Genomic DNA, 18,599 nt, shown 5'->3' on the forward strand with positions numbered 1-18,599 from the left:
CAATTAACATGATTGAAGATATTTTGTTCTTATTTAATAAGAATTCTGGAATTAGGGGGTTTGGAGGTTTGTTGTAATGGCTTATTGACGTCACCAAGGGCCCATTTCCTACCCTTCAGTTTTGCCTTCCCGGAGGATGGAGTCAGGTTGTAGGCTTGTTGCCTCAAGGTCACAAAATGGCCACCACAGCCCCACGCTTCACATCCTCATACCAAAGAACTAAGTAGGAAGGAAGGGGAAAATGGAAGTTTTCTTTGTGTCAAAGAAGAAAAAAACTCTAAAATAATAAGAGTAACAGCAATAAATACATATACGAGGCTTAACCAATTGGTTTATTCTTTACATACATTAACTTAGTTTTGAAGCTGTTAAATCCTAAAGCCACTCCAAACTGCAAGGAAGTCTGCATGGGAAGCACGTGGTGAAGGAGAGGGAATAATTTTATGCCCTGTGCTGGGTACCTTGCCACTCACAACCAAACTGGGGTTCTGACACCTACAATCCATACACTGCCGTGGGAGTGGCTGTGGAATTGTATGTCATTTCCAGTGCATGGCCATACTCCAACCTTTACCCCCTAATTGAGAAAACATGAGAATGCAAAGGAGTGACAGTCATAGAATTATGGGGATGATTCTGAAGCCCCTGTAATGTTCAACCACTCAGAAACTTCAGTGGGTCACTCTTGGTAATAAATTTCTTGTGATACAGCTCATGAGGGATTGTGATGGGCCGGTGGCTGTCACAGTTTAGCAATTATCTATTGCCTCATAAAAATCCAAACTTAGTGGCATAGAACGAAAATTACTTTACTGTGCTCCCAGGTTCTGTGGGTCAGGAACTTGATCACGGCACAGTGGAGAAGATGGCCAGAATCATGGACGCTTCTACACTCACGTGTCTGGTTACTGAGCTGGGATGACCACGAAGCTGAGTTCAGCTGTGACTGCCAACCAGAGTGTGCTCCTGTGGCCTCTCCCTGTGGTTTGGGTTTCTTGCAGCAGGCAGGGTGGGTTCCCAGGGGGGCAGTCTGGGAATGTGTGTTCCGAGAGTGCTAGGTGGACTCGATGATGGAAATCCCATGACTTGACTTCCACTGCACTCTATTGAATGAAGTCACAAGTTCATGTTCAATGACAGAAGAGCATTCACTCTACCTTTTGAAGGAAGGAATGTCAAAGACTTGGTGGCCAGTTTTCAAAGACACATACTCTACATGAGCTGGAGATGCCAGCAAAGTATTTACCCACTACACTGTTGTTAGAATGCACACTGGCCACACATGGGAGCAGATCATGGAACACCTCCCCCAACCCCTTCTCAGGCAATAGTTCTCTCATTTCTTTTTTCAATATATTTTATTGATTATGCTGTTACAGTTGTCCCATTCCCCTGCTTCACTCCCCTCCACCCTGCACACCCTCTCTCATCCGCATTCCCCGCCTTTAGTTCATGTCCATGTGTCATAAGTTCTTTAGCTTCTACATTTCCCACACTACTCTTGCCCTCCTCCTGTTTACTTTCTCCCCACTATGCTACTTACTTTCTGTACCTTCTCCTCCCTTCTCCTCCCCCCATTCCCCTGTTGCTAACCCTCCATGTGATCTCCATTTCTGGGGCTCCCCTACTGATCTAGCTGTCCACTTAGTTTGCTTTTGTTTTAGGTGTAGTTGTTAATAACTGAGTTTGCTGTCCTTTCACTGTTCATATTTTTTATCTTCCTTTTCTTAGGTAGGTCCCTTTAACATTTCATATAATAAGGGCTTGGTGATGATGAACTCCTTGAACTTGACCTTATCTGAGAAGCAATTTATCTGCCCTTCCATTCTAAATGAAAGCTTTGCTGCATAGAGCAATCTTGGGTGTAGGTTCTTGCCTTTCATGACTTGGAATACTTCTTTCCAGCCTCTCCTTGTCTGCAAGGTCTCTTTTGAGAAATCAGCTGACAGTCTGATGGGCACACCTTTGTAGGTGACTTTCCCCTTATCTCTTGCTGCTTCTAGGATTCTCTCCTTCATTTTCATCTTGGCTAATGTAATTCTGATGTGCCTTGGTGTATGACTCCTTGGGTCCACCTTCTTTGGGACTCTCTGAGCTTCCTGGATTTCCTGGAAGTCTATTTCCTTTGCCAGATTGGGGAAATTCTCCTTTATTATTTGTTCACATAAACTTTCCACTTGTTGCTCTTCCTCTTTCCCTCTGGTACTCGTATAATTTGGATGTTGGAATGTTTAAAGATGTCCTGGAAGTTCCTAAGCCTCTCCTCATTTTTTTGAATTCTTGTTACTTCATCTTTTCTGCTTGGTTGTTTCTTTCTTCCTTCTGGTCCACTCCATTGATTTGAGTCCCAGTTTTCTTCCCATCACTATTGGTTCTCTGTGCATTCCCCTTCATCTCACTTAGTGAGACCTTTATTTTTTTCACCTAATTTGCAACCAAAATCAACCAATTCTGTGAGCATCCTGATCACCAGTGTTCTGAACTGTGCATCTGATAGGTTGGCTATCTCTTGATTGCTTAAACATATTACCTCTGGGGCTTTGATCTGTTCTGTTTGAGCCATAATGTTTTGGTCTGATTGTGCCTGTTACATATGAGGGACAGAGCCTTAGGTGTTTATTTTGGTGGGTCAACCCAGTAGGTGGATTGTGATAGTGTATGTGGGGGCAGAGTCAGAGAGGGAGCAATGGCGCTTGTTCCACTCTCTCTAGGATTTTGCTCCCCTCTGCTGCTTCCCACAAGCAAATTGGGCCCTTCTGGTGCTGGTTCCCAGGTGGGTGGGCTTGTTTACATTCTAGGGCTCTGTGGGTCTCTCTAACAAACTCTCCTGTGAGGCTGGGAGCCTATCCCAGCACCTCAACCACCAGAAGTGTTTTCAGTTGGTTCTTTTAGGCTTCATTTCCCATCGCTGAGGCCCTGGGTTGTGCAGTCTCTCACTGCCCTTTTTTTTTTTTGCTTGGTTTATCTGCGTACGAATGTGTGTCCACTGTCAGCCAATCGCCTTACATACCCTACTCAGTTAGCTCGTTTCCTCCCCGCCCTGGTCACCAACCACCACTTTTTCTTGCTGGGACCCCTCTCTGCTGGCCACCGACTTCACCCTCTTACCTGTCTGGATGAATGGTTCTTTGTTGTTGGACTTTGGTACAGTTCAATTTTCTGTCCGTTCTGGTTCTGGTTTTGTTTCTAAATCTTTGTTGTCCTTAAATTTGTTTGTGCGAGAAGGTACAGTATTTCCACCTACACCTCCATCTTGGCCGGAAGTCATAATTCTCTCATTTCCGAATCATGGGGAGGTGTAAGGGCTTCAGGGGGCAGGTGGGTTTGCTTAGGGGGACTGGGGAAATAGCTATTTGACAACTGTTATGAAAGCATTTCAGTATTTTAACAACAGAAACAGTGCTCCCATTGGGGGGCCACTGCATTCAGTCCTGCAAGAGATTCATCACCTTGGAACCTCCATATGCCATTTTAGGCTGCTTCCTAGGTCCATCTCTCACTTTTCCCCTGCTGACTGAACTCTAAAATTCATTTAGGTACTCACTCTCCCTGGGACACATTTCCCTTAGCCTCAGAGAGGGGTCTTGATTAGTCTAACATTATCTTTGTAGTTACATCTTCCTTGCCAGTGATTGGGTTAGACCTTGGCTTATGACTAAATTCTAGCCGACGAGACAAGCCAGTACATCCCACAGGGAGTTTCTGTGAATGCTTTCCTTTGCTTCTAGAAACTGAGGAAGAATCAAGGCCCTAAACTTTGTGAAGCAGAGGCCAGCTGTCCACACTGGGCCTGGTCCAAATTCGTTACCCACAGAATCAGTGAGTGTAATAAGATGGTTATTGTTTTGCTCCATTGTTCGGGGTATTCTGTTATTACTTGGAGGATGTTGTTTATATGTGGCAGCTGGAGCTGTGGGTGCCATCTTGAGACCATGAGGTAACCAGAACAAGAATCAGTCAAAAGAAAGGAAAAGAATCTGGTGTCCCAATGACATTATTGAGTGAATGAAAGAAGGAGTCTTAGAACTTCCCTGCCAACTGACATTTTATGTGTGATAATAAACTCATTTTGTTGTACTTATTTGAGTTTGGTTTTTGATTTTTATTATTATATGTAAAGCATCCTGACTGGTATAGACCTTTTTCTGTCCTAGGTCCATATGGAAAAGAGAGATATTCAGTTCACAATCAGGAAGAGACAGAGAGAGATATAAACCTGTGCATGTACACACACACTTTTGCACAGATGTGGGCATAAATACACCATTATGCACATCCAGTTAGACTCAGGTTCATGTAGACACTCTTTTGGATACATATACGCACAGTCCCAGAAGTCCGGCACACATAATTATACACAACCAGTCACTGATTTCACCTGCACCACACAGACATCCGTGCTCAGTACAGGCACACAGTCACACACACACTCAAGGATTCACTAGTCATGGAAGTTCCAATTTCTTATAGTTTACTGAACATATACATATATTGTACAAAAGCAGAAAAACAAATATTTCCTTTGAACCTGAGTCAGGGCTACATCTCCATAAATAAGGGACGGATGGAAATAACTTAAGGCAGGGGTGGGGCTTAGTGTATGAATAAGCTTTGGGCTCCCAGATGAGCTGGGGGTGGGTCCACGTTCTCAGATGCACAGATCTCCCCTGGCAACACAATTCAAGTCCTGTTTGAGGAGGCGGAAGAGGTTGAATGTGACAGTGGCTTCAAGGCACTCTTGGGACACCTGTGAGAGATGAGAACATGGTTTCCCATTGCCCAAACATTACCCTTACCCAGATCCCAGGCATCCCCTTACCCAGATCCTCAGCCCCTCCCTGTACCCAGATCCCAGGCATCCATCCTCCCTTCCAACAACTTACCTTCTTTGGGGCTCTCTGGAGCTGGTTAAGCCAGTGCTGGAGGAGGGGCCTGGAGCCTGAGGTGGGCAGAGCTGAAACCTATGGGCAGAGGAGGGTGTTGTGTGACCAGGGCCTGGGACAGCTGGGGACATACACCACAGACATGGCCTGAGTCCCCAAGCACTCACACAGGCCTGGACCTCAGAGTGGATGTAGTGCAGCGTGTGAAGAGGCTGGTCCAGGATGTCCCCCAGGGTGGAGTCAGCCACGGTCTCCAGGACCTTCAGTGTTAAGGCCAGCTCAGCCTCCAAGGCCACAGGGCGCTCCCACACCTGGAGTGAAAAAGCACAGATAAGGGAGCAGGTAAGGTGGAAAGGTGAGAAAGGTAAGCAAGAAGGCTCAGGTAGGGAAGGAGGGCGAGTGATAAAGGCACATGTGAGGGGGACAAGTGGTGGGTCAGGTGAGAGGGAATACATAAAGAAGGATGTAGGTGAAAACAATACAGGTGGGGCACAAAGATAGGGGAGCAGACAGGTTAGGGGACAGGTGAAAAAGTGAAATGGGGACAAGTGAAAGATGACCCATGGGGGTCAGTCACAGAGGTTTGAGGGACAAGGGATGGGGACAGATGAGAAGAGAACAGGTTATGGAGGCAGGTGAGAAGGGGAAGATTAGATGCATAGGTAAGAAGGGTAGATGAAGGAGGAGTGTAGGTTGGGAAGAGATCAGTAGAAGAACAATGACGACGAGGGGGACAGGTGGGAGTCAGTGGCCAGGAGAACAGGTGAGAGGGGAACCGGGAATCACTACTGAGAATCAACAGTGACAAACTGGGCAGGGCAAGGGGCAAAGACCTGGGAGAGAAAGGAGGATAGAAATGAGAAGAAAGTAAGAGCGGAGGTGTGAGGAACAGGCAAAACAATGCTAAAAGGGACCCAGGGGAGGAACAGAGCCAGGGGAACACTTGTGGAGGGACATGCAAGGAGAGACAAGAGAGAGGGAAGAACTGGTGAGATCCAGGAGGTGAGGGGCCACTTAAGGAGGCAGGGAGAGGGTCCAGGAGAGGGTAAGGGCACCTCAGTTCCAACTCACATGTAGCTGTGTCAGCGTCCAGGGTCTGGGGAAGAGGCAGGAGCTGCAGCTCTGGTTTTTCAGTGAGTTTTCCTAGAGAGCAAGAGCAGAGGTCAGAGCACAACACAGTAGGAGGCTGGACCATAGCAGCAAGGAGGAAGGTCTAGCAGAAGAACTTGAGTTTAATTGACAGCAGAAAGGTAGCGATGAGTCATAGCTGAAAAGCTAGAGGTTACACTACAGCAGGAGGACAGATGTTAGCCCACAGTAGCAGGGCTGCAGCTTGGCTGAAGCAGGAGGGTTAGGGCCCAGTCTACAACAACAGGAGCTCACAGGTCCAATCAGAGGCAGTGCAGGAGCATGCTGAACTCTTCCCTTCCTGGGACCACATTGAAATATACACCTATATAAGGAGCAATTACTCCTGACACACAACTGATGGCTGACTGAGCAGCTTCTGAACAACAAACTAGAGAAAGAGACTGAGTAGAGAAGGCTGGGAAACTGGGAGCTCTCTGGGAGCTATGGGAACTCTCCAGGATTGGAGGTGCCCAGTGAGCTCCATGAGTTATGTCCCTCTCCATCCTGATAGGGCAAGTGGAAACTTCATTTGGGTTCTCTGTCCTACCTGCAGGCTCATTGCTCCATGTTCCAAGGAACGCTGCATGGAGCCTATTTCCCCCAGAGAAAGTGAGCAAGCAGGATCAACGGGGCATTACCACATGCACCTGTCCTCCCCACCTGGAGCAGCTCCATCTCAGTAGGCTAGCTCCCTGGATGCCATAGGCACCTTCTTGGCTCCAGCTGATCTACCAAAACCAGTAGTCTATGCCAAGGTTTCTTGTACATTTTTTTCAAGACTGAGAAAGATAATTATTTTGTCTAATTCATCTAAACATAGAAACTAAAACCAAAAGAGAAGACAGAAGAATGTCTTTCAAATAAAGGAACAAGAAGAATAACCCCCCAAACCCTAAGATAAATGGAGATAAGTAATTTGCCTGATAAAGAATAAAAAGAAATGGTCATAAGGATGCTCACCAGTTTAAGAGTGGAGTAGAAGACCTCAGGGAGAACTTCAACAAAGACTAAGAGAGTATAATAAAGAACCCAAAAGAGCTGAAGGATACCATTACCAAAATGGAAAATATACTAGAAGAAATCAACAGTAGGCCCTGGCTGGTGTGGTTTAGTGGACAGAGTGCTAGCCTGTGAACCAAAGGGTCACCAGTTCAATTCCCAGTCAGGGCACATGCCTGTTTTGCAGGCCAGGTTCTCAGTAGGGGACACATGAGAGGCAACCACACATCGATGTTTCTCTTCCTCTCTTTCTCCCTCTCTTCCTTTCTCTCTAGAAATGGGTTTAAAAATTAAAAAATAAAATATGAATGGTTACATGACACTTTAGAAGAGGTGGATACATTTCCACAAGTCTATAACCTTCCAAGACTGAACCAGAAAGATATGAAATCTAAAAAACTAATTAGTAGCAATAGAATTGAAGCAGTAACAGAAAATCTCACAACAAATAAAACTCTGGGACCAGATTCTTTGCAGCTAAATTCTACTAAACATTTAAAGTAGAACTAATACCTACCCTTTTAAAACTATTTCAAAAAAATAAAGAGGCAGCAAAACTTCCAAATTTATTCTATGAGACCAGCATTGCCTTGATAAAAAAAAGTAGACAGAGATGTTACCCCCCCAAAAAAATCACAGACCAATATTCTTGATGAGCATAGATACAAAAAATCCTCAACAAAATATTAGCAAACTGAATCCAACAATACAGTAAAGGGTCATACACCATGACCAAGTGGAATTTATCCCAGGGGTATTTTATGATAAAATCTCTCAACAAAGTGGATATAGAAGAAACATACCTTACCAAAGTAAAAGGCTATACATAATAAACCTACAGCCAATACTGTTCTCAATGGTGAAAAGCTGAAAACTTTTCTGCCAAAATCAGGAATAAGACAAGGATGCCCATTAACATCACTTCTATTCAACATAGTATTTGAAGCCCTAGCCACAGCAGGCAGACAGGAAAAAAAATTTAAAAAAGAAAGGAAGGAAAGGCATCCAAATCAGAAAGGAAGAGGTAAAACTCTCATTATTTGTAGATGACATAATGCTATATATAGAAAACCCTAAATAACACACCAAAAACTATTAGAAGTAAGTAAATTTCATAAAGTTGCAGAATATGAATCAACAAACAGAAATTTGTTGTGTTTCTATATATCAATAATGAATGATCAGGAGTAAGTAAGAAAACAATCCCAACTACAATTGCATCAAAAAGTATAAAATAAATAGGAATACATTTAACCAAAAAGGTAGAAGACTTGTATACTGAAAACTATAAGATATTGGAGAAAATGATTGAAGATACAAATAAATAGAAGGATGTGACATGCTCAGAGATTGAAAGGATTCATATTGTTAAATGTCCTTACTGACTAAAGCAATATACAGATTCAGTGCAATTCCTATTAAAACACCAATAGTTTCCTTCTCAGAACTAGAGCAACTAATCCTAAAATTTACGTGGAACCACAAAATACCTGAAATAGCCAAAGAAACCTTGAGAAAGAACAGAATGAGAGGTTTTATGCTCCCCGATTTCAAACCATGTTACAAAACAAAAATAATCAAAAGAAAATGGGTACTGGGGACTTCCGGCCGAGATGGAGGTGTAGGTAGACACACTGTGCCTCCTCACACAATCAAAATAAGGACAACAACAATTTAGAAACAACCAGAACTGACAGAAAATTGAACTGTATGGAAGTTGGACAACCAAGGAGTTAAAATAGACACATTCATCTAGACCAGTGGAGCAGAGTCTGGCAGCTGGATGGAGAGGGGTTGCAGCACAAAAAGTGGTGGCACCAGGGAAAAGGCACCTCGGGCACAGGGTGGACAGCAGAGGGTGGACCCTGGGGGCGCAGGCAGTGGCTGGCAGACCCTGGGCCTGGGGTGGCAACCGGCAGACCCAGTGAGGTGGTGATTGTGAAGGGAGGCACTGCGCACAGGGTGTACGGCTGGCTGGGCAGTCCCACACTTGTGCACAGATAAACCAGGCAAAATTGGGGAGCGAGACAGTGGAAATAAAGCCTCAAAACACCGATGGAAAACACCCTGTGGAAACTGAGGCCCAGGAAGAGACTTCCAACCTCAGAGGAGAGTTTACTGGAGAGACCCACAGGGTCCTAGAATGTATACTGGCCCACCCACAGGAGAATCAGCACCAGAAGGGCCCAGTTTACATGGAGGAAGTAGGGGAAGTGACTGAAATACGAGAGTGGAACAAGCGCCATTATTCCCTCTCGGACCTCGCCCCCACATACAGCATCACAATCCAGCTACTGGGTTGCCCCGCCCTGGTGAACACCTAAGGCTCCACCACCCCTCATACATAACAGGTGTGACAAGACAAAAAAAATGGCTGAAACAGAAGAACATATCAAAGCTCCACAGCAAATACAACTAAGTGACAAACAGATAGCCAACCTATCAGATGCAAAGTTCAAAGCACTGGTGATGCTCACAGAATTGGTTAATTTTGGTCACAAATTAAATGGAAAAAAATGAAGGCTATGCCAAGAGAAATGAAGGAAAATGCACAGAGAACCAATAGTGATGGGAAGAAAACTGGGACTCAGATTAATGGAGTGGGCCAGAAGGAAGAAAGAAACAACCATATAGAAAAGAATAAAGAAACAAGAATTCAAAAAAAATGAGGAAAGGCTTAGGAATCTCCAGGATATCTTTAAATGTTCCAACATCCGAATTATATGGGTACCAGAAGGGGAAGAGGAACAGCAACAAGTGGAAAACTCATTTGAACAAATAATAAAGGAGAACTTGCCCAATCTGGCAAAGGAAACAGACTTCCAGGAAGTCTAGGAACCTCAGAGAGTCCCAAAGAAGGTGGACCCAAGGAGTCATACACCAAGGCACATCATAATTACATTAGCCAAGATGAAAATGAAGGAGAGAATCCTAGAAGCAGCAAGAGATAAGGGGACAGTCACCTACAAAAGAGTTCCCATCAGACTGTCAGCTGATTTCTCAAAAGAGACCTTACAGGCAAGAAGGGGCTGGAAAGAATTATTCAAGTTGTGAAAGGCAAGGACCTACATCCAAGATTGCTCTATCCAGGAAAGCTTTCATTTAGAATGGAAGGGCAGATAAAGTGCTTCTCAGATAAGGTCAAGTTCAAGGAGCTCATCACCACCAAGCCCTTATTATATGAAATGTTAAAGGGACTTGTCTAAGAAAAATAAGATAAAAAATATGAACAGTGAAAGGACAGCAAACTCACAGTTATTAACAACCACACCTAAAACAAAAACAAAAGCAGACTAAGCAAACAACTAGAACAGGAACAGAACCACAGAAATGGAGATCACATGGAGGGTTAGCAACAGGGGAGTGGGAGGAGGAGAGAGGTGGGGAAAGCTACACAGAATAAGTAGCATAGATGGTAGCTAGAAAATAGACAGGGGGAGGGCAAGAATAGTGCGGGAAATGTAGAAGCTAAAGAACTTATGACACATGGACATGAACTAAAGTGGGGGAATGTGGGTGGGAGGGGTGTGCAGGGTGGAGGGGAATGAAGGGGGGAAATGGGACAACTGTAATAGCATAATCAATAAAATATATTGTTTAAAAAAGGAAATGGGTATTGGCATAAAATTAGATATATAGAGATCAATAGTATAGAATACAAAGCCCAGAAATAAATCCTCACCTGCATGGTAAATAATTCTATGACAAAGGAGGCAAGGATATATAATGGGGTAAAAACAGTCTATTCAATAAGTGGTGTTGGGGAAAATGGACAGATACATGCAAAAAAATAAAATTTGACTTCTTTTTTATACTACATACAAAAATAAATTCAAAATGGATTGAAGGCTTAAATGTAAACCTGAAACCATAAAACTCCTAGAAGAAACATAAGCAGTAAACTCTTTGACATTGATTTAGCAGTATGTTTTTGGCTATATCACCTTTGGGCAAAGGCAGCAAAAGAAAAAAAACAGTGGGACTACACCAGACTAAAAAGTTTTGCATAGCAAAGGAAACCTTAAACAAAATAAAAAGATAATCTATTGAATGTGAGAAGATATTTGCAAATGATACATCCAATACGGGTTAAGATCCAAAATATATAAGAAACTCAGATAACTTTACAACAGCCCTGCCCTCACCACAACGATGTAATTAAAAAATGGGTAGAGGATCAGAATAGACAGTTCCTTTAAAAAAATGAAATATTTTATTTATTTTTAGAGAGAGGGGAAGGGAGATAGTAGAGAGGGAGGAACACACTGATGCAGGACACGTCGATCAGTCACTTCTTGCATGTGCCCTGACCAGGGACTGAACCCGCAACCCAGGCATGAGTTCTCACTGGGAATCGAACGGGCGACCCTTCACTTTGTGGGACAAACCCCAACCAACTGGGTCACACCCTCCAAATGGTATCATACAAATGGTCAACAGACATAAAAAGATGCTCAACATTAATAATCATCAAGGAAATGCCAATTAAAACCACAATGAGATATCACCACACATGCCAGAATGGCTATCATCAGTAAGTTCACAAACAACAAGCGCTGGTGAGGATATAGAGAAAAGGGAACCCTAGTGCACTGTTAGTGGAATTACAAATTAGTGCAGCCGGTATAAAAAACAGTATGGTATTTCCTCAGTAAATTAAAAATAAAACTGCCATACAATCCAGCAATTCCATATGTAGTATTTATCTGAAGAAAACCAAACCACTAATTTGAAAAGACTCATGCACCCCATGTTCACCTTAGCACTACTTATAATAACCAGGATATGGAAACAACCTAGGTGCCCGTCGACAGATGAGTGGATAGCGAAATAACACTTTTCTCCCTCAGTTTGGGAATAAGACAAAGAAGTTCACTACTAACACTTCGATTCAACACACCTTGGACTTATAGTCTGTTTAATAAGGTGAGATAAATAAGAGGTATAAAGAAAGAAATGAAGAATAAAATAGTTATTTGCATTTAAATATCTCTATTTGGGGGAAAACTAAATTAATTTATGGCAAACTATTAGCATTAATAAGGGAATTTAACAAGAGGATTAGCTTCAAGCCCTCAAACAAAGTTCTCCTCACAGGAACAAATATTCTGTAATTATGTACAGTGACGAATGTTAACTAGGCACGGTGATGATTATTTAGCAACATATACAATTATCAAATCATTGTGTTATACACCTCAAATTAATATAATGTTGTATATCATTTGTACCTCTGTTAAGAAAAAGAAAACCAATAGGTACTCACCAAGGCATCCTTGGCTTTCTTGAAGGCCTTCCACTCCATTGGTAGCAGATATTCGAACTTGCCAACATCACAGCCCCTCCCTGTTGAGTGGGGCTTGGAGGCGGGGACAGGACCCGCTCTGGCCAAGCCCAGGCCTGAGGCCACCATCATCAGGAACCACACTGCAGCCATGGCCCACCTGCGACTGCCTCCCCTGCTGCATGGCTCCGCTTTTTAACCACGCTAAATGAGCAATCATGGCCAATGTGTGTAATGTGCAAATGGAATTGCAACTTGAAAAGGCATGAGTGGGTGGGGCCCGCTGCTGAGCCAGGTGAGCTCACAGGTGTGGGCAGCGCCAGGTGAGCCCAGTGCTCTACGAGGAAGAAACAGAAACTGAAATCAATCCCAAGAGGGACCCTGAGAAATCCCCGAGCCTAGTTTAAGAGTTCCTGGGACTTTGGGGAGCCCCTAACTGAGGCTGTGGCCAGAAGAAGGATGGGCAGCTGTCCAGCAGGGCAGGGACTGGCCAGGGTGTATGGTGGTGAGGATGCCTGAGTGCCAGACAGGGAGCTTCCTCCACTGGTTTAAGCGTGTTCCACTAACTCACTTCACGCTCCAAACATCCCTGAGTGCAGGAAGTCCTCACTTATGTCCTCAATAGGTTCTTGTAAGTCATATAACAAAACCTATCTGACCACTGGCTGATTGACATACATGAGAGTTAAGTTCCTACAGCAAGTTTCTGGTCACAAGACATCCCCAAAGTTCTAAATGAAGACCCAAAGCATTTCTAATATTAAACACCAAAATAAAATGTGAGCTGTACATCGTTTCAGAAAGATTCATAAAAATGGGCCAGATAACATCTTTTCAGACTCTTTTCTGCCCCAGGTGGCATGGCCAGAGCCCATTTGGCCCCTTGGGGCAGAGGGCAGTGCCCACCCAGGACAGCAGCACTGCATGGCGGGGCCTCTCTCACACACTCACTCCCACTCAGGTGGGACACGACTATTCACCTGATAAGCACATCTCTGGGCTGTGGGAGGAAATCCCTGTCCCTGGAGAAAACCCGTGCAGGCGTGGGGAGAACCTGCTGTGTCCCCAGAGACAGTGACCCCAGCGGGGGCTCAACTTTGTTTTCCATCGACAACCATTATGACGAAACGACTGAATGAAACACGGTTATTAGACGACCACTGTAGTTATTGTCAGGATCATCCCCCATTTTACCGATGAAGAAACTGAGGAACAGGAAGGCAAAGTGACTTGCCTGAGGTCCCCCAGCTGGTTCACGGCAGAGCTGGGCTTTGAATGGAGTCCCATGTGCATACCCCCTATTCTGCACGTGGTCAGAGTAGAAGCTGGGGAGCCCTGTGAGTCACAGGCAGCTAACTCTCTTTTCCCTCCCTCTGGGTGGCGTGACGGGGTGGGGAGCTCCTCATTCACCGGGGTGAAGAGTGCTTGCTGGGGATGGGAGGGGTTGCCGGGGGGCGAAGACCCTGAGGAGGGCGTGCAGAAGGCAGGCGGAGTCTGGTTGCTTTGCTATCAGCCCCCGCCACTTTCCATCCCGCCCCCCCGCCCCCCTCCGCCATGGTAATAATATGTGTGTAGCAGGCAGACAGTTGCTCTGATGTGTGGGCCCTTAGTTTTCATTACTTTATTTTTTCTTGGCTCTTAAGTACAGAAAATTATAAATCATACCCTTCAGCTATAACAGAATCACAACAGGCCCCTGAGGGACCCTCTGGGTTTTTGCCCGCCCCCCTCATCATGCCCAATCCCCACTCCCATCCTTTCCCCTCACAGGTACCCATTTTAATGCACTTGATATATAGCTGCAAAGGTGTATTTTTATAATTTGCAATCTTGTGCATATATGTGTTTCCAATTTACATCAATAGGATTGTGTTATAAATTTTATTCTCTTCTTTCTTTCTTTTTAATTTATTTTTAGAGAGGGGGGAAGTGAGAGAGAAGAAAGGGGGGAGAGAAACATCAGTGTTGTGGTTGCCTCTCACATGGCCCCCACGGGGGACCTGGCCTGCAACCCAGGCGTGTGCCCTGACTAGGACTTGAACCTTTGATTTGCAGCCTGCACTCAATCCACTGAGCTACACCAGACAGGGCTATTTCTTTCTTAAAAAAGAAAACCTTAGCAGTACATTTCTCAGGTGTTATATAGCTGTGTGCACGAGTTCTCTGCCACCCACGGCTGCACTGTGTCCCATACAACGGCTCTAGGAGCGCTTAGTTGGCTTTAACTTCATTCAAAACAATTTTGTTAGATTGTATTGTGATGGCTGTCATATCGGCATGCACTAAAAATTTATTAAAATTGGTGAATTTTTGTGTAGCTATTTTAATATTGAAGGTGGAAGAAGTGCAACATTTCTGCATAGTATGCTTTATTATTTCAACAAAGGTAAAAATGCAACTGAAATGCAGAAAAAGTTTTGTGCAGTGTATGGAGAGGGGGCTGTGGCTGATCAAAGGTGTCAGAAGTGGTTTGTGAAGTTTCGTGCTGGAGATTTCTCACTGGACGATGCTCTGCGGTCAGGTAGACCAGTGGAAGTGGATAGCGATCAAATAGAGGCATTAATGGAGAACAATCAATGCTGTACTATGAAGGTGGCAGCCAACATACTCAAACTATGCAAACCAATAAAGTTATTGGTGAAAATAAAAAATGTGTCTTTCATGTTATGAAAAAACACAAATGAACTTTTTGGCCAACCCAAGTTTTATTTGTTCTTATCTAGTTCCCCAGTGAGGCACACTTCAGTTGCCTTCAGCTCCCCATTAGTATAAGGCTCACACACGTCCTCTCTGCGGGGAATTTTCTAGGGTGTATTAGAGCACCCCAGCTGGTGCCCCCCCCCACCACATTCCCTCAGCTTGTTTTTTTCACTTGCGTGTAGACATGGTAGGTAGTTCCCACACACGTCCATAGCTTCCCACCTCGTGCTCTGGTGTTGTTCTGCTTCTCCTTCGAATTCTTTCTCCTGTCTGCCTGCAGAACAGGTCGGAAGCACCAGGATTAATTCCTCAAAGGCAATTTACATCCATGTAGGTGGGGAGCCAGGAAACAAACTCTGCTCCCCTTTTCCTCAGTGGGTCAGTTCTGAGGTGTGTTCTCCATGATTCCTCAAGTCCTTGGAGAGCCCTTGTATGAATGGCCAGGTCTAGTTCCTCATAGCAGTGACCTTTGGAGGCAGGGACTAGGGCAGAAAAGCCAAGGTGTCTGTGTTCAAAACCTGAGGAGGCCCTCACTTTCAGGTTCAGGCAAGTGCCTTAGGTACCTCACCTGCCTCCCTGTAGTCCAGACTCTGCACTATTTTTTGGCTTTTTTTTCTCTTCTAATCCCAATTTCCTCACTCACTTCTGCTTTCTGGGGTCACCTCCCAAATAAACCACTTGTATCCTTGGCTCAAGGCATGCTTTTGGGAGACCCCAAACTAAGATATATATATATATATGAATGATATATTCCTGAATATATATACATATTCCTATTCAGGAATCAAATCCTCAATTGCTAGTATTGGGGATACTAGCAATAGGATCCCCAAACTAAGGTAGATAGATAGGTAGATATCTTATATATATTCCTGAATATGTGTGTGTGTGTGTGTATTCAGGATAGGATTTCTGGGCCACAGCGCAAACCTGCACTTGTATTGTCTAGTCAGGGCTGTTCAACAGAACTTCCTGCGATGACGGAAGTGTTCTACATTTGCGCTGTCCAGCACAGTAGCCACCAACCATGTATGGTTGTTGAGTGCTTAAAACCTGGTAGTGCAATGGAGGAACTGAATGTTCAGTTTCTTTCGTTCTCCTTTAAGTGAATGGCTACTCGTGGCTGGTGGCTACCGGAAAGGGCAGCGCAGGTCTGAGTACTCATCTATTGCTCTCCCACATGGTGGCACCTGCTTCCCTCTCTCTCCGGAAGTGCCGGACAGTTCCTGTATCTACCCCAATGGCACAGCCTCCTCAACACAGGATCTAATTGAGTTGATGTGGTCCAGAACCTTGTCAGTGAACCTGGTGCAAAATAGATGGTACTTTTGAGATTAAGGGAAAAGATGAGTGAAGTCTGCATGTGAAAGAAATGCAAATACTAAGTGACTAGAGGGGAAACACTATGTAATTTAAAGATAAGTGTTCAAAGTCTGACACTCTCCACACTGAGAAGTGGGTCTGTCCCCTTCCCTTGAATCTGGGCTGGCTTTCGTGGGTCATGTGTAACTGTAGGTGCTGCCTGACCTCTGAACCTGAGTCAGAAAAGGTTGAGGCAGCTTCTGCTTGGTTCTCTTGAGACTCTCACTCTGGGGAAAGCCAGCTGCTGTGATTTCCCTGAGATGACCATGCTCCCATCCCCACTTGGCCATTTCAGACACACAGCCCAGCTCACAGGTTCCCCAAACCATGGCTGGGGCTCTGTCCCTTCTAATCCCCACCCACCAAGGATCCTATGTGGCCATTTTTACTCCACTGGTCCCATGCCTCTGAACCCAGGAAACAAAAGAATTATATATTTAACCTCTCTTTTTATGTACAAATACACATTTATATATATGTATATGTGCACACACATACACATACCCAGTGGTACCTCAGTACTTGTCATAAAATCTGGTACTCGTCATATTTTTACAAGAAAAATCAACAGATTTTTCAGCACCTGGTGCTTGCTCACCACTCCTCATACTTTTTAGAACTTATATGAACCACTACACCACCCCACAAGAGAAAATGCTTCATCAGTGGTCACTTGCTTGCCACTCACTGGAACGAATTAATGAGTACCAAGGCACCACTGTGTGTGTATGTATGTGTGCGTGTATATATACATTAGGCGGTTAGACAGATACGAGCAGAATAGAAATGGTCATGAGGGTGGAAAGCCCTGGGTACTTAGCAGTGGGCAAAACTGGGCTGGGACCTCACCCTCAGGATGACCTTTCCTCCCCTGGCATATTGTTAGAGGAGAAAGAAGGGCCAGAGAACAGCCTCATATGACTCCCAGGCAAGCCCTTGCACAATCACTCCCTTAATCATTAAGCCCGTAGGACAATGAGGTTCTGCAACACATCAAACAATCCTTTTTTTTAAACATTTTATTTATTTGTTTTTTAGACAGAAGGGAGGGGAAGGAGAAAGAGAGGGAGAGAAACATCAATGTGTGTTTGCCTCTCATGCACCCCCTACTGGGGACCTGTCCCACAACCCAGGCAAGTGCCCTGACTGGAAATTGAACCTACAATCCTTTGGTTTGCAGGCCAGTACTCAATCCACTGAGCCAAACCAGTCAGGGCTCAAATAACCCTTTTTAAAAGAAAGATTTAATTAATTTATTTTTAGGGAGAATGAAAGAGAGAGAGAGAGGGAAACATCGATGTATGAGAGGTGTGAGAGATATATTAATCAGTTGCCCCTCGCACACCCCCAACCAGCAACTCAGCCTATAACCCAGGCATGTGCCCTGACTGGGAATCAAACCGGCAACACCTCAATTCACAGGCCAGCACTCAATCCACTGAGCCACACCTGCCAGGGCCCAATAACCTTAAGGACCACGTCTCAGGTCTGTTAAGTACAGAGAGAATTTTGGTCACACTAGAGATAACACCTAGGCCTTAGCTGTGGTTCAGCTCCAGGTCCAGAAATGCAGCAAAACCAGATAAGTGACACCATGGCCGACATCAGGACTAGTTGCAGTGGCCAATGACCTGCTACCCTAGTGCTGCCCATTCATCAGTAGAGACCAGAACCCTGAAAGGACAAATGTAGGAAAGCTGATAAATACTTCATTGACTGGAGAGAAGAGGGCAGCAAAGTAGGTAGGAGCTGAGCCCAGTTGTTCATGCGCCCAACTGGGACACTTAGCTGATCTTCTGAAGAACAAAGTGAACAGTCAACAGAATCTTAGCTGATATGAAGTTTGGAAGCCAAAGTGTGCAGAAGGAGCTTCAAAACAGGCAGGAAGGAGGTTTTATAGACAGATGCGGAAAGAACCCCCACAACCCCCCTGCATGGTGCCAGAAACTGTGGCTGCTGTGGGGACAGCATCAGAGCACAGCCGGGTCAGTGTTAGCGGCCTAATGGCTCCACTCCAGGGCAGGCAAATCGCAGACCTACGCCATGAGAGACTTGAACATGTAAAGTCACAGGTCGGGGCAGGGGGAAGTACACAGGCACAAACACAGCTGGTGGTGCACCCAAGCTGGGGCAGAGGTCGTTGGCTGGGACAGTGCCAGAGAGCAGGGGGGATTCTGGCAGCACTTGGAGCTGGGAGAAGAGGTGGGCCGTGACTGGCCATGACTGAGATAGACCCTGGG

General features: G+C 44.9%; 1 protein-coding gene across 1 annotated transcript; it reads right to left on the reverse strand.

Moving 5' to 3' along the window:
- Positions 1-4,647: 4,647 nt before the first annotated feature.
- Positions 4,648-12,450, reverse strand: IFNL1 (interferon lambda 1). The gene is made up of 5 exons (XM_037047530.1): positions 12,280-12,450; positions 5,955-6,026; positions 5,051-5,194; positions 4,884-4,961; positions 4,648-4,747 (listed from the first exon to the last, which is right to left on the reverse strand). The coding sequence occupies exons 1-5, from the start codon at positions 12,448-12,450 to the stop codon at positions 4,649-4,651; spliced, it is 564 nt and encodes a 187-aa protein (XP_036903425.1). The 3' UTR covers position 4,648.
- Positions 12,451-18,599: the final 6,149 nt, after the last annotated feature.

This window comes from Sturnira hondurensis, unplaced genomic scaffold (genome assembly GCF_014824575.4).
Source record: "Sturnira hondurensis isolate 20B ecotype Veracruz unplaced genomic scaffold, ASM1482457v3 Scaffold0005791, whole genome shotgun sequence".
Taxonomy (NCBI): Eukaryota; Metazoa; Chordata; class Mammalia; order Chiroptera; family Phyllostomidae; genus Sturnira; species Sturnira hondurensis.